The sequence below is a fragment of the Abramis brama genome (genome assembly GCF_963993115.1).
Source record: "Abramis brama genome assembly, chromosome: 21".
NCBI classification, from domain to species: domain Eukaryota; kingdom Metazoa; phylum Chordata; class Actinopteri; order Cypriniformes; family Leuciscidae; genus Abramis; species Abramis brama.
In genome coordinates this window covers 32,442,040-32,458,067 of record NC_139983.1, presented here as the reverse complement: position 1 = coordinate 32,458,067, position 16,028 = coordinate 32,442,040, and the positions used below count along the sequence as shown (strand labels likewise).

General features: G+C 37.2%; 1 protein-coding gene across 1 annotated transcript; it reads left to right on the top strand.

Annotated features, from left to right (window-relative positions):
- Positions 1–1,591: 1,591 nt before the first annotated feature.
- On the top strand, positions 1,592–8,879 carry tmx4 (thioredoxin-related transmembrane protein 4). The gene is made up of 8 exons (XM_084096702.1): positions 1,592–1,811; positions 2,278–2,393; positions 3,968–4,013; positions 4,177–4,305; positions 4,389–4,434; positions 5,896–5,997; positions 6,447–6,510; positions 8,325–8,879. Exons 1-8 carry the CDS (start codon positions 1,603–1,605, stop codon positions 8,540–8,542), a joined length of 930 nt encoding a protein of 309 aa, XP_083952828.1. The 5' UTR covers positions 1,592–1,602; the 3' UTR covers positions 8,543–8,879.
- Positions 8,880–16,028: the final 7,149 nt, after the last annotated feature.

The window sequence follows — 16,028 nt, the reverse complement described above, 5'->3', positions numbered from 1 at the left end:
GTTTCTCTGGGAAGAAAAAATGCAATTATGTTATTGTTTTATATCAGCTTGCATTGACTAAAGTACATAAAGATGAATTTAGCTGTTATATAATGATATATATGCTATATGCTTCAGGTGTGGTTTAACAGAGGAGGTTAAAATTCTCACTGGAGCAAAATATATTAAAATCTTTAGGCTAAAACGTCATCTGAGCATTTTAGTTTTTATAATTTCTAAAGCAAACAGGTTTTTGCAAGTTACATACCAGTTGTGTTATGTAAGGCAGTTCCTGAACAGTGCTCACATAGAGGAAATAACGTAACTTGGTGAAATCCATCCCTAATTCATAGTGTGTGGGTTAGATTAGATAACACACCCTGAAATAGGTTTTTCTGAGAACACTATTGTAAAGCCTATAGTTATATACTGTAGACACAGAATGGTTTCTTGCCACATTAACAAACACTCATATAAATCACCAAAATAGATCAGCCATCAAATTAAAACCTTTAAGAGCTCCTGGTTAACAGAGAGTATTTTTTGTATTATATTACATGAATAAAAATAAAAATTGTCATATATATATATATATATATATATATATATATATATATGTTTTTATTTTTTTATATTTTTTTTTATATATATTAAAGCTAAAATATGTTTTGTTTATTTTCGTCGCTAAGGGTCGCTAACCTCTTACAATAACAAAGGCGTAGGTTGATGACGCAGTGATAAGCGGAATGATGGGACTTGCTGTCATGCTGATGGATCTAATAATGTTTATGGATGAGTGAAAACATTGATGTTTTTAACATGACTGTGGTGTGAAGCAGTGAGAGCTGAGTGTGATTGCTAATGAGAGACGGATATCAGCGCCACATGCGAGATCAACATTAGAATAACATACTGATCATATTCTAACATTTCATTATGTTGAGCTATATAAAATTGAGGTTTTTTATGTACATTTGCTCACCTGTCTAATAAAGTACATGCAAGAGCGGCATCTCTGTCAAGTTGAAGTTAGCCGCGGACGCTAGCTCTCGGCATCTTGAAAACGGCACGCCGATATTGATCATCGTTTTATTTCTCCTTTTGTCCCAAAGTCTGCTTGCCATGGTCCATAATGTTTGAACGAAACAACAATAGCGTGAGCGCGCCGCTAGACGTTCGCCATGGTTACTATGGCAGTACGAGCGGAAACCAGGGATAACGCAGATATTACATCATTGACAGGCGACACTGAACAGGGACTGGCACTTTTTAAAATTGTGAATTTCTCTGAATTTACAAATGTTTGGAAACATTTAGAATAATGGAAGTACATAGTTGAAAAAAAATATATAACACTGTGCAAGTGGTTTTTGGAGTGTAATAATATTGTAATAATACATGTGATAATAATAATAATAATAATAATAATAATAATATAGTAGTAGTAATAATAATAATATAGTACATTTTTTAATTGAATTATTATTTAACAACAATATAAAGATGAATGTGTATATAATAGTATAGTGTGTGTAGGCTCGTGTGTGTGCGCAGAAGCGCGTATAATCCTGCACATCTGTCGAGTTGTGCTTCTGCTGCTGTATTTCCTGCTTCTGCTGGATCATGTGCTCCTGCAGCGGCAATATGGCGGGACTGACACGCGCTGAACTGCAGGAATATGAATATGGCAGAAGTTCATGTTTCATGTGTATCTCTGCTGTATTTCTGCTGCTCGTGTGTCGTGTAAACGCTCAGACGGAGGATACTCATGTGCTGACAGTGGCCGATGCGAACTGGACGCTCATTCTGCAGGGCGAGTGGATGATCAAATTGTGAGTATGTGTGTGTGTGTGTGTGTGTGATCTCGGCAGGATTCTAGTGTGAATCATTGAGATGCGGTGATCAGATCACCAACGCGCGATTCTATGACGCTTTGATCTGCCGTGCTGCAACAATGTATCAGTTTACTGTAGTGTGTCGAAATAATAGCAATAACAATGTTTGTTATGCAGTGAAGTACGTGCTGAGCTGCAACCGGAAGTGTTTATAAACTCTGCTGCAATACTATACATGTAAATAAGCGCAAATCGTCATGTTATGCATTAAGCATCTACAAATATTAATATGCACAAATATTGTGGATGTTATTGTGTTTATACCGGCCTACAGTGAACATGATCACATCATCAGGGTTACGCCCACATTTACATCCAGTATGCAGGAAGTGAAATTATAGCCTGTATTATTTATGCATGCATGCAAATGAATCGCTGCTCTGTTTCATGTGATTTATTACAGTTATGCGCCTTGGTGCCCGGCGTGCCAACATTTACAAGCAGACTGGGACAATCTAGGAAGACAAAGTGAAAGTCTAGGCATATCAGTGGGCAGGGTGGACGTTACTCAACAACCAGGTCTGATTGACTAGCCATCTTTCTGTCTTATTGGCAGTGTGAAAAAACAGTATGGAAAATTTTATGGCATGCAAACAAAATATTTATTTGGCTACTTTATATGAAGTAACCATATGGTAATGCATATAAATTGGCTAATCCAGTGAATTAAATTATTTGAATACACTTTATTTTAAGGTGATGTAGTTACATTGTAATTACTTATATTTATTAACTACATGTACTTACTATAGAGTTACAGTTAGGGTTTGGTTTAGAGTTAGTTACTTGTAATTATGCATCATTTACTGTTATTACTATATTAAGTACATGTAGTACTGCTTAACTACACCTATACAAGTCGTCTGACATCAATGCAAAAACATCTTCACATTATGCAACAGTTGAGTTAAAACAAAAGCTAACACTATCAAACAGAGTGAGCCACATTCAGAGCTGTTGAGTTGACAGTAATTCTGCGCGTGAATGCCTCGTGAATGCCTCGAGTGTGAATGCCTGGTTTGCTCATGGTTTGATCATCTGCAGTGTGTCTGGCGTTTCAGAAGGAAGGAACACTGCTGGATTGTTTGCACACACACACAGCTCTTTAGTCTTTACTGACTCGCTTTAAGAGCTGTCATGTGGCTCAAATTAACTCTAATACAGTTGTGCTTTAAACATGACTGATGTCACTAAATTGAATTCCTACTGCAGTTATTATCAGCCATGTTTGTTGTGTACCATCATTGAGTGACATCATAAGCAGACGAAAGCCTTTAATATTAAAGAGGCCCTAGTATGCCCTTTTTCAAAGTGCTGATTCTGTTTTTGGACTCACAACACATTATGTTCCTCATATTCTCCATTGTTGCAGCTCCTCTCTTCCCAGTCTGTCAGTAACGCTCTGTTTCTCTCTATGAAGCCCCTCCTTCTGAAAAGCACACTGTGCTCTGATTGGTCGGCTGGATCAGTGTGTTGTGATTGGTCGAGCGCTTCGAGTGTGTTTGGGAAATGTCCCGCCCCTTTCCATAACTGCCAGTTTAACACACTACTAACTAACTCAACCAGGCCCCGCCCCTTTATTCTGCGTATGAATTATTTAAATGAGGAATATTGTGACGTGTTCGTCCCCGGAAGAAACTCGAGACTACAATGGAGGCGTTTCAGGAGTTCAGAAACACTGACTCTGATATAGAGAAGAACTGGAGCTTTTTCATGCGCAAACAGCAACATCACACACTAAAGAAAGAGGAACATGTGAAATAACATGATAGATCCCCATTATATCCGGACCGGTTTAGACAATTCCCTTTTGAACACAATTACAATTTAAAGACAATTTAAGCCACTAATGATGCAAATGTCGTCTTGTTCCTCCACCTTCAGCGGGTCTGGATGGTGTTTCTCCTGTAAATCTCAGAGAAAACGCCTTTTACTGTGTCTCGCTGTCAGAGAGCTGTCAGGCTTTCCTCATATTTCAGCTCCGCTATAGACCGTACACCGCCTTCCCATGCCGAAGGGAATTTTACGCCCAGTATAGGATGTGCTTGCATTTCTGCATCAATACATCCGTCCTCTCTTCTTTTGTTCTGCAGGTCTGAGTGGGAGGTTTCTGGTTACAACACTGCCGACTATTTTTCAGTAAGTCCTCAGATGGCTGAATTTATATTCCCTCTGGTGTTATGTTACAAAACTCGCTTTCACGACTCGCTTAAAATGTTCTTTCAGGTTCCATTTTTTAAAACTTAAAACAGTGCAAATGTATTTCACTGTAGTATAACAGAAAAACCCATCTCACCCACAGCGCTAAAGATGGGAATTTCCGCAAGTATGTTTCATCGCGGACTATTGAGGATATCCAAGCTTATGTTGTGGACAGAAAGTGGGCGACGGTTGAGCCGGTGCCAGGATGGAAGTCACCATCCTCTCTTCTGTAAATAAAGCCTTTCCTGTCTGCAAAAGAGCTGATGTGTTTGCATAATGAAATTCTGGATATAACATTTTCTTCTTTTACAGAATGTCAGGAATGGCTAATCTGTTTCGTCTCTCCGTGTGGATCCGAGTAAGAAACATTTCTGGCATCATTTGCTCATTCTAATCCCTTATGGCTTCATTTTTCCCATGGAACACAAAATAATATATTTGAAAGATGTTTACGCTGGTCCAAAAAGGACGAAAAACACCATAAAAATATCATATAACTATACTGATGCATCAATTTCCCAGTCTGCAGCAAAACACTTGAGACATAGAGCACTACTTTTAATATTTATATTCAGGGTTTGAAATTAACTTTTTCACTCACCGATCCTCATCACCAAAAATATGTTTGGTGGACAGATCAATACAGTACAAAGATCATCAACATTTTTTAGGATGTTGTAAAATAACTAAAATTTCTGTTAAGCAAACGCTTTTTAATCTTCGCTATTGCTTCAATATAAATGAACAAGCGTGCCGTTATTTGTTGTGTAGTGACGTGTGTGTTCAAGCCAGCCAGATATGAGCAGATTCTGAGTAATACGCTGTATTTAATATATCATGATGAATCACGAGTGGAGTATTTGCACTAAATCTGCACAGATTTGGCTTACACAAACTTCTCCAGCAAAGCGAGTGAACATAATAAGTAACACGCCAAATTGGCCAGTGATTTTACAGCGTTACTCGATACAGTTGATTTTTACCCGCATTTGGCGGGTTGGCGGGCGTTTAATTTAAACCCTGTTTACATTAATAATTATTACTAGTGAATAATTTAACAGTTGATATGCACTGCAAAAATAGTTTTCTATTTATTTAATGTCTTACATCAAGATACATTTATAAGACTGAAGAAGTCTTGTTTTCTGAAAAACATATCACCATAATTACTTGTTTATGCTTAGATAAGCTCTGTATGCTAACAGAGTTTATGGTTATAATAATAAAAAAAAATCTGCCAATGGGGTCAGAAAAATACATTTTAATTCAAAGGGAAAGCGAGATGACTCCACTGGCAGATCTTGTTTCTGGTTTTAAGCAAGAAGTTTCACTTCATTTTGATAATTTTTTTAGAAAACAAGATTCATTATCTTCTTGAGTGAATGTATCTTAATTTAAGAATGTTTAGATATTTGTACCGGGGGAAAAAAAGACATTGAGTGAGACTTTTTTTTCCAGCGTAACATGATCTAACAATGAAAAATACTTCTAAAGCATTTATAAATCTCAGTTAATGTTAATTTCAACATGTACTATATCATTTAATTTAATGGACCTGAGCTGTCATGAACTAACAATGAACAGTTGTATTTTTATACTAATGTTAACAAAGATTAATAAATACTGTAACACATGTATTGCATATTGTTAATGTTACTCAATGCATGTTAAATAATGTGAGCTTATTGTAAAGTGTTACTGCTACTTTTATGTCCTTTTTGGTGCTTTACGCTTTCATTCACTTAATGGAGCTTTATTTTATGAAAAAAATATATTTTACGTATATTGAATATATCCCTTTTTTGTCCATTTAACACAGCAAATCCACACGTACCTGACAAATGCTCTCGGCATTCCTTCTTGGGGTTCTTATGTGATATTTGCCATCATCACACTATTTATGGGACTGATACTCGGCCTGGTAAGTCTAAAAACATCATTTTCACAGTTTAGATGGGTTAATGTATTATTCATGTTTAAAGCATAAATTGATATACTTGACTCTATGCATGAAAGTATCTCATGCATAAATCTTCCTGCAAACGGACCATCCGTGGTACAGATCTAAAAAGACCGTTTACCAAAGGGACCCAACAAAGTGCACTTGACTTCATCTAATGCGAGCGCTCTATGAAGCAGATCGCACGTACAGACACATGATGATTTGCTGCAGAAGGAATTATATAATGCATGTTGAAATAAAGATGTTCCTACATTATACAACTGAGTTGCGTAATACTAGTCGATTCTGCGGCTCTTTTGAGGATACTGTGGGTGGTTCTCGCATGTAGTGGATCAAACTTTTGAAAGTGAACTTCCTCTTGTGGGTTTGGAATAATGACTCCATCTAATGGTAAATATCTCGATTAGATGCTGGTTCTGATCGCTGACTGCATTTGGCCATCCAGACCAAAGCATAGAGAAGACAAAACAGGTGAGATTAGAAGCACGTTTATTACTTACTTTGCTTTTATTGACTGTAAAATGTTTTTACAGATGTTGCAATTTCTATATTGCATGAATATCACACTGCTGTTTGGCTTTTATCATTATATATTGCATGCTATTTTTGGTATCACATTACAATAAGGTCCCATTAGTTAACAATAGTTCAACTTTCGCAGTGGTTTTAGCACGTTATTGAATATGCCATAGTTAATGTATTTGATCTTGGCGGATTAGATCTGCTATGCTTCTGTTGATTATTGCTGCTGCTCCAGAGTAAGGATGGACATGCTTATGCTAAAAGACACACACACACACACTGCTGTGAGCATGTAAGATATGATAAACATATGAATCCTGTAGCAGATCTAGGCAGGTGGAGCTGGGGAGGTGGAGGGGTTCAGAGGAACTCTGGTAGTTGCTGCAGGACTAGATTACAGCAAACAATGAACAGACTATTCAAATGTTGAGCAAGTAATCTCATTGGCTGCAGGATCAGCAGAGGCCAATCAGCTTGTGCCATGCGCTAATGATGTGATTGCTGGCAGACTGTATGTAAAGAGCGTATCATCCTGCGCCCTCTAGAGTTTCTTGACTGAATGCATTAATTGACATTAACAATAAGCAATACATTTGCTACAGTATTTATTCATACAACTGTTCATGGTTAGATCATGTTAGCTCAGGTTTAATAAATATGAAAAGATACAGCTTTTGATTTTAATAAAGTATTAGTATATGTTGCAATTAACAATTGCCTTAGAAGTGTCATGTAAGCTCATGTTAACCAATGTATTTAACTAATGTTAACAAATGAATCCCTTATGTAAAGTGATACTATTTTTTATTTTTTTTAAATATTCACTGATTATGATTTTCTTTGTGTATATTTGTACTGGAAAATAACACTTTCTTAAATCAAGATACATTTATTTAAAAATGAAAATACATAAGATATTAATTCTTGTTTTCTGGAAGAACAAAAAGATAAAAATAAATAAATAAGTAGTTTAAATAAAGTTTAAGCTTAAAGAAAGAAACAATATCTGCCAAATTACATAATTCAAAGGGAAAATAAGTTTTTGTGATAAGATTTTTTCTTGTTTTAAGGAAAAAGTCACTTAATTTTTATACTTTTTTTAGAAAACAAGACTTAATATTTTAATATTTTGCTTCACAAGTAAATGTATCTTGATTTAATAATGTTTAGATATTTATACTGGGTAAAAAAATACCATTTTATTTGTTTATTTTTTGCAGTATACACTACAGTTTGTACTTAAGTCAAACATATATATATATATATATATATATATATATATGAAGAGTTCAGATGCAAAAGCCTCTAAGTGCCATCTGAAATTTTCTTCTAGAATGATAATTTTTATCAAGCACATATATTTAAGTTCAGTAGTTTCACTTAAATGACAATTAATAGGTCATTTTCATTGCTATTTAAGTGAAATTACTGAACTTAAATATACGAGCTTGATAAAAATGATCATTCTAGAAGAAAATTTCAGATGGCACTTAGAGGCTTTTGCATCTGAACTCTTCATATATATATATATATGTATATATATTAAATGCACACTGAGTGATCGATTCACTGAAATTGACACTTTGAGCTGATGAACAGATGGAAATATTGTTGCTATATTTTGAAATCATTGTAAATATATTGTGCATATTCAATAGTAACGCCCAGCTCTACTTGTAAGTGCAACTTACTATACTTGGTCAATAAAGTCGAGAGCCGTTTCCCTGTTACAATGAATCATTTTAATCTTTGTACCTCTGCAGTTGTGATTGTGAAAGAGGAAGTGTCAGAGGAAGAGGTGGAGGAGAAACACACGTCTGACCTGGACAACGAGAGTGAGAGAGTGTCTGGAGACGACTCGACTGAAGAAGAAGGAGTGATGACAGACGGAGCAGGCAGTGGCAGTGAGCAGATGCCGTCAGCAGAGAGTTCAGTGAGGAAACGCAAACCACAGGGACCGGACACTGCTGAGGGAACCTAATGTGCTCATCTCAACCGAGTGCGGTTACCGCCAAAAACAAGAGGAAGCAGCCATAACTGCAGATATGCAAAGCAACGCCAGCTATCGGCTGATCTCTGCGCCATCCATGCAGAACACGGTTTGCCCATTTGACGCTTTCCTCGCATTTTACCTGCTTCTCGCTCCAGTTTAATTCATTTCAGTTTTTAAGACTAGTTGCTTTAAGTTAATGCTAAAAGTTGCCAAACATTGACAGACCTTCTTTTAGACTTTTAGAAGTTACGATAAAAACATGTTTACGATGTGTTTGGACGAATCTCAAAATCTGTCAAGAAATATCTGTCTCATATTTTACCTCAAAATCAAAAGCAAAAAAATGCAGCATATTAAGTATTATTGTTTTTTTGTGTGTTTTTTTTACATTGTGATATTTTTTATCATGATTAAAGGGATAGTTCACTTTGAAATAAAATTTTGGTATGTTTTAGCTTACCTCAAGGGCATCCAAGATGTAGGTGTCTTTTTTTCCGCAGTAGTTTCAATTTTTATATTTTTAGGTCAAACCGTTCTTGTCTGTCAGTCATTTCATGCAGGTCTATGGTCACTGTCTCAAAGAGCATGCACAAAGTCCAAATTAAAACAATTCCCCATCGTCCAAATTAAACAATTCCCCATCGTAAGTACACATTGATGGCCTAAGACACGAAACGAGCGGTTTGTGTGAGAAAACGAACAGTATTTATATCGTTGTTACCTCTTGAACACAGCCGCGTCCAAATGATATGAGGGCGCGGGCGGGTATAGAAATATACACTAGACGTCGCCTTGGCTACTGCAGTTCATTGGAACGAAACCGTAGCCAAGCGACATCTAGTGTATATATCTATACCCGCCCGCGGGCGGGTATAGAGTATACACTAGATGTCGCCTTCGCTACTGCAGTTCATTGGAACGAAACCGTAGCCAAGCGACATCTAGTGTATATATCTATACCCGCCCGCGCCCTCAGATCATTTGGACGCGGCTGTGTTCAAGAGGTAACAACGATATAAATACTGTTCGTTTTCTCACACAAACCGCTCGTTTCGTGTCTTAGGGCCATCAATGTGTACTTACGATGGGGAATTGTTTAATTTGGACGATGGGGAATTGTTTTAATTTGGACTCTGTGGATACTCTTTGAGACAGTGACCATAGACCTGCATTATATGACTGACAGACAAGAACGGTTTGACCTAAAAATATCAAAATTTAAACTACTGCGGAAAAAAAGACACCTACATCTTGGATGCCCTTGAGGTAAGCTAAAACATACCAAAATTTTATTTCAAAGTGAACTATCCCTTTAAGCACAATTATATTCATCATGGTAGTATTTGTTGAACTGGCTATATGCTGATTTTAATAAATTGTAAACTGTAATTTTTACATTTCTATATCTTTGCTGCAATATACTGTTTTATTCTGTAAAGTATTTTTTTAAATTACTGTATTACAGTATTGAGAATTGAGAATTACAGAACTCAAAACTAAAATATACTGATGCATTACAATAATGACTATATTAATATTAATATATTTGGAGAAATGTGCTTAACTGCATGACAATTTCACAATTTCTTAATGATCCTATAAATATCTGTTTTGTTTTATTATTATTTAATTTTTTTGAGTGAAATATGAAGGACATGTTCTTAGCAGGTTTAATGATTCATCCATTACACTGCTGTTTTACCACAATTTCTTAATTATTCTATATTTGCTGTAAAAATGAACACTTCCATGTTTATTCATGTTTCACATTCCTGTGCCGAAACTGAATTCCTGCATTTACAATCCTGACTGTTTTCAGAAGGAATGGTTTTTAAAGTATGATAAATATGAAGAGAATTTTTTGCACTATTGCATTCATCCACACATAATTCATATAGTGTTGAACAGCACAAACTGTCCGTAATCATTGTTACATAAACACGGCAGATTATCAGAAGGATGTTTTTGTGCACCAGGTCTCAGGATAAGTATTTATCAATGGTATGATGACGTTGTTTTGTACAGTGTAGATTTATAATGTATTCCCTGTAATTGCAAATGAAATTCATAATTTGCACAGTAAAACATTGACAATGGCTTTGGTATTAAAATTGGTGCAGTCTTTGACTGGCGGCTCGACAGTCAATTGCCTTTAATTTTTTATACTATTGACAGACTGTTTAAATCTGTGTAGTGTAGCAAATAAATATTGGTGATTTTTGTCAGTTTTGTAACTGGAAACCAGCACAGAAACACACCAGTATCTGTAAAAATTTTCTTCATATGCTGAACATCTGATCAATTTAATTGTATTGTATGACAGATTGTTTTATTCTTAATATTGTGTAATGTGGTCACAACTGATGGTTGTATGTGTTCATTAAACAGTTTGACTTGATACTAAGTATTTTGGACTTTTAGTTTGCCATGTGAGCATTAAAACAAATAATTGCATTAATCCCAGTGCAATGTCTAAATCCCCTTAGACTTCCATAGTAATTGCATTTACTGATCGACTTAAACCTGACATAAATTTCGAAAGCATCACAAGATTTTAACATTATGGGCCAGATTAACAGTTTACGCACTTCTTGTGGGAATACCCGCCACCGGGGATTCATCAAGATTTGCCGCAAACTTCGTCAAGTGGATGAGGGAAGTTTTTTTGGACAGACCACCGACCCCTCGATTTTGAACGAGGTAGTGGCAAAACCATGGAGGCAAACCTGTAACCTTACACCTTGTCCTAACCAGACGCTAAGATTCCAGCGACAAATAATTTGTCTGTCCACACTAGACGCGACTGCGAGATGCATCGAAATCAATCAAAACCCACAGCCAACCAGAACAGCGTGTGGGCGGAGTCTTGCGGCGAGTGCACGGCACCAGAGAGTATCTTGACGGCACTCGCAAGAAAATGGATGTAGGCTGCATAATCAATTTCACAAATATTACACCATTCAAACATTATTCAATACATAGGCTAATGAGTTACTAAAACAATCTTTGTCAAATAATTCACTTGTTTGTTCACAGTTTGAACGTTCTTGTTTCCATTTGTTTAATTTCAAGATCTGAGGTGAATTATCCATTGTTGCTTTTACAGCTACAAAGCTGGAGCACTAAATGTTATTCAAAGTCACATTACACGATTTTAACGTTAAATAAAGCACATAAACTACAGTACCTGAGATAATCGTTGCCACATTTTGTGTTTGTTGTTTCAGCCACGACGTCGCAGAAAAATAGAAACCGTTTCTAAAATAGAATCGTCGTGTGTCGCCGTCGCGGCTGGATAGGACAAAAACTCTGATTAACATGGAAAATAACCTTATTTCGCGCTTCGCGTGTAGTTAGGAGGGGCGTCAGACGGGGTAATAGTGGAACTGAGTAACGGGCCCTTGGCGAAAGGGGGGAGGGGGGGAGGGGGGGGGGGGGCACGAAGATATATTGATATATATTGGTGTTGTGAGGGGCCTACCCCTTGGTTGTGTGACCGGGGCCCAACATTTGGTGCTGTTAGCCGAAAAAAATCGTAATAACAGTAGCAGGGAAGGAGACAAGAGGCCGTTTTTTTAATGGATGCCAATGGAGGAGAGGCTTCACTACACGAATACAACACTTTTGTGAGGAAATAGCTTATCATTTAATGACTAGACAGCCCATCGGCTAGTCTTTAACATGTTTGCTCTTAAATATTTGCACCAAAAAAATACTGTAGCCTATTATAAGAGAAGTCACGGACAATTTCACGGCAGGTAGGATTCGGTTCACGACACTTCTCATTCATTTCTATGTCACACAACTCCGAATGCAAGACTCTACATAGGCCTACAAGACGATGTTGGACATGGGAATATCCCAAATAAAATATCCCACTTCAGACCTCAGTGAGTAGCCTATGTCACATTCACATGTTGACCACATGATGTCGCCAGGACACAGCTACAGCATGTAGTGTTTTTGTGTCAATTATGGCAAAAACTGAATAAAAACAATAAAATTGCTTTGAAAACAGCTGACGAAAAGCAAAAACGAAGTTATTATTAAATAAACTTAATATCTAATGTTAAAGTTTGTTTTTACGGAAGCAGGACATACATATCTTGGAAGTGACTTTGTGTCTCTCAGAGGTTGGGGTTGATCAGTGTACCCAGAGTTCAGAGGTCAATGTCCGACTTTAAAGGCCCACAAAAGTGCCTTGAAACGCGCAGCATTGTTCAATTAATTTCCACTGAAACAGGAGGACAGGGCGGGACATATCGAACAGCTCCTCCATTTTATAAAATATTCTATATTGTTTCATTTATATCACAGCTCTGCCAGAGCCGTTGAGCTCCTTAAAGCTGCAGTTTCCTCCTAATCTCTAACCGTTTCTCCTCCTAATCTCCTCCATATCGCTTTAAAATACAGCATTCAAATGGGTCCGAATTCGATCTGAATGGTCTGCGGCGACTCAATCATATGAAGGTCAATTCTGTCATCGTTTTGGAGCACACTAGCTTATAGATAACAGTAAGTCTATTATATTCATCCTAAAAGCCAAAAAAACTTAGATTTTGATTTCATGGGGATTTTAAGTGGGGATTCATGGGGATTTTAAGTGGCGTTCCAGACGTTATCTCCAAGAACAAGGTAGCGAGGGAAGGGAATAAAAAGTGGACCAAAATGCAACCATAGTAGTGGCATTTGCACCATTATTTATAGCCAGAATGACTTTTGCATCTGACACGACATTGAATTTGTGCATTGTCAAGCAGTAGCAGAACTTTCACACACCCGCTAATTTGCCCTATTAAGTAAATCTGGCCCATATACACTCACCTAAAGGATTATTAGGAACACCATACTAATACTGTGTTTGACCCCCTTTCGCCTTCAGAACTGCCTTAATTCTACGTGGCATTGATTCAACAAGGTGCTGAAAAAATTCTTTAAAAATGTTGGCCCATATTGATAGGATAGCATCTTGCAGTTGTTGGAGATTTGTGGGATGCACATCCAGGGCACGAAGCTCCCGTTCCACCACATCCCAAAGATGCTCTATTGGGTTGAGATCTGGTGACTGTGGGGGCCATTTTAGTACAGTGAACTCATTGTCATGTTCAAGAAACCAATTTGAAATTATTCGAGCTTTGTGACATGGTGCATTATCCTGCTGGAAGTAGCCATCAGAGGATCGGTACATGGTGGTCATAAAGGGATGGACATGGTCAGAAACAATGCTCAGGTAGGCCGTGGCATTTAAACAATGCCCGATTTGCACTAAGGGGCCTAAAGTGTGCCAAGAAAACATCCCCCACACCATTACACCACCACCACCAGCCTGCACAGTGGTAACAAGGCATGATGGATCCATGTTCTCATTCTGTTTACGCCAAATTCTGACTCTACCATCTGAATGTCTCAACAGAAATCGAGACTCATCAGACCAGGCAACATTTTTCCAGTCTTCAACTGTCCAATTTTGGTGAGCTTGTGCAAATTGTAGCCTCTTTTTCCTATTTGTAGTGGAGATGAGTGGTACCCGGTGGGGTCTTCTGCTGTTGTAGCCCATCCGCCTCAAGGTTGTGCGTGTTGTGGCTTCACAAATGCTTTGCTGCATACCTCGGTTGTAACGAGTGGTTATTTCAGTCAAAGTTGCTCTTCTATCAGCTTGAATCAGTCGGCCCATTCTCCTCTGACCTCTAGCATCAACAAGGCATTTTCGCCCACAGGTCTGCCGCATACTGGATGTTTTTCCCTTTTCACACCATTCTTTGTAAACCCTAGAAATGGTTGTGCGTGAAAATCCCAGTAACTGAGCAGATTGTGAAATACTCAGACCGGCCCGTCTGGCACCAACAACCATGCCACGCTCAAAATCACCTTTCTTTCCCATTCTGACATTCAGTTTGGAGTTCAGGAGATTGTCTTGACCAGGACCACACCCCTAAATGCATTGAAGCAACTGCCATGTGATTGGTTGATTAGATAATTGCATTAATGAGAAATTGAACAGGTGTTCCTAATAATCCTTTAGGTGAGTGTATGTTTAAAATTTACAAGAAAAACAATGATTACACAGAAAAACAAGTCGACCTACATCTGTAAAAAGAGCTCAAGGGTTGCCTGGTACATGGGTCAGTTACTGAAGCTACTGTTAAACATCATAACTACATCAATCATGATTCAGCTGCAAAAAAGCATATATTTACTTTGACAGGCATTCAAAAGCAGACATGTGTTTTGAATAATTAAACACTATTTTTCAAGCAAAAAAAAAAAAAAAAAATACAAAATGCAAGTATTTCACATATTATTTCTCAAAAAATATAAAATGGACTTACATTTTTTCCAGACGTCACAGCCCAGGATGTTCACTACCGAGGGTCTGAGTCTGTGTTCGTGTTCATCAGTGTTGTAAGACATTATTTTCCTCCACAAGCAAATATGGCAGATTTCATTTCCAGTACAACATCCAACTGAAGGAACACAAACAGTGTAGAAATTAAACAGTATTTAATTGCATTAACAGCAGAAACGTGGGTTGATATCTAGTTAGTGTTATGGAGACAGTCTTTTATTCAACCCAAGTCTACCAATCAAACCTGATTCATGTTGTGATAGTGATGAAGCTCAAATATGTGACCCTGGATCACAAAACCAGTCACAAGTCGCATATATTTGTATATTTGTGGCAATAGCCAACAATACATTGTATGGGTCAAAATTATCGATTTTTCTTTTATGCCAAAAATCATTAGGATATTAAGTAAAGATCATGTTCCATGAAGATATTTTGTAAATTTCCCACCGTAAATATATAAAACATTTGTTTTTGTGAGTGAATGCAGCACAATCGCGAACATAAATGAACAACTTTAAAGGAGATTTTCTCAATGTTTAGATTTTTTTGCTCCCTCAGATTCCAGATTTTCAATAGTTGTATCTCGACCAATTATTGTCCTATCATAACAAACCACACACCAAGCTTATTTATTCAGCTTTCAGATGATGTATACATCTCAATTTCAAAAAATTTACCCATGTGACTGGTTTTGTGGTCCAGGGTCACATATAAGAGTTTTCTTTTGTGTCACGTTTTCATCACTATCATTCCCATACTTAAAAATTCCATGGAAGTTTATGAAGCAGTCAGTTTATTGAACACAGTAAACAACTGAGCATCTGATAGTTGGTGGACTGATCTTTGATTCCATCAGTGATGGATGTCTGTGGAGTGATGTGAAGTTGAGTTGTGAAGCTCTGAGAAGCTATTATGTAAAGCTGCAGAGGAGGCTCATCTGAACATCCCACACACACACACACACACACACACTGAATCTGAACATATTGCCATCATTTAAACTTGCGTCACAGAGAATCTCAGTCAGGAATATGCACAAAAAAAAAAAAATGTTTTAAGATGAAGCTGAATAGAAAGAATAAAGTCTATTAAGACATTATATAACATTATTTGATGACACTTAAG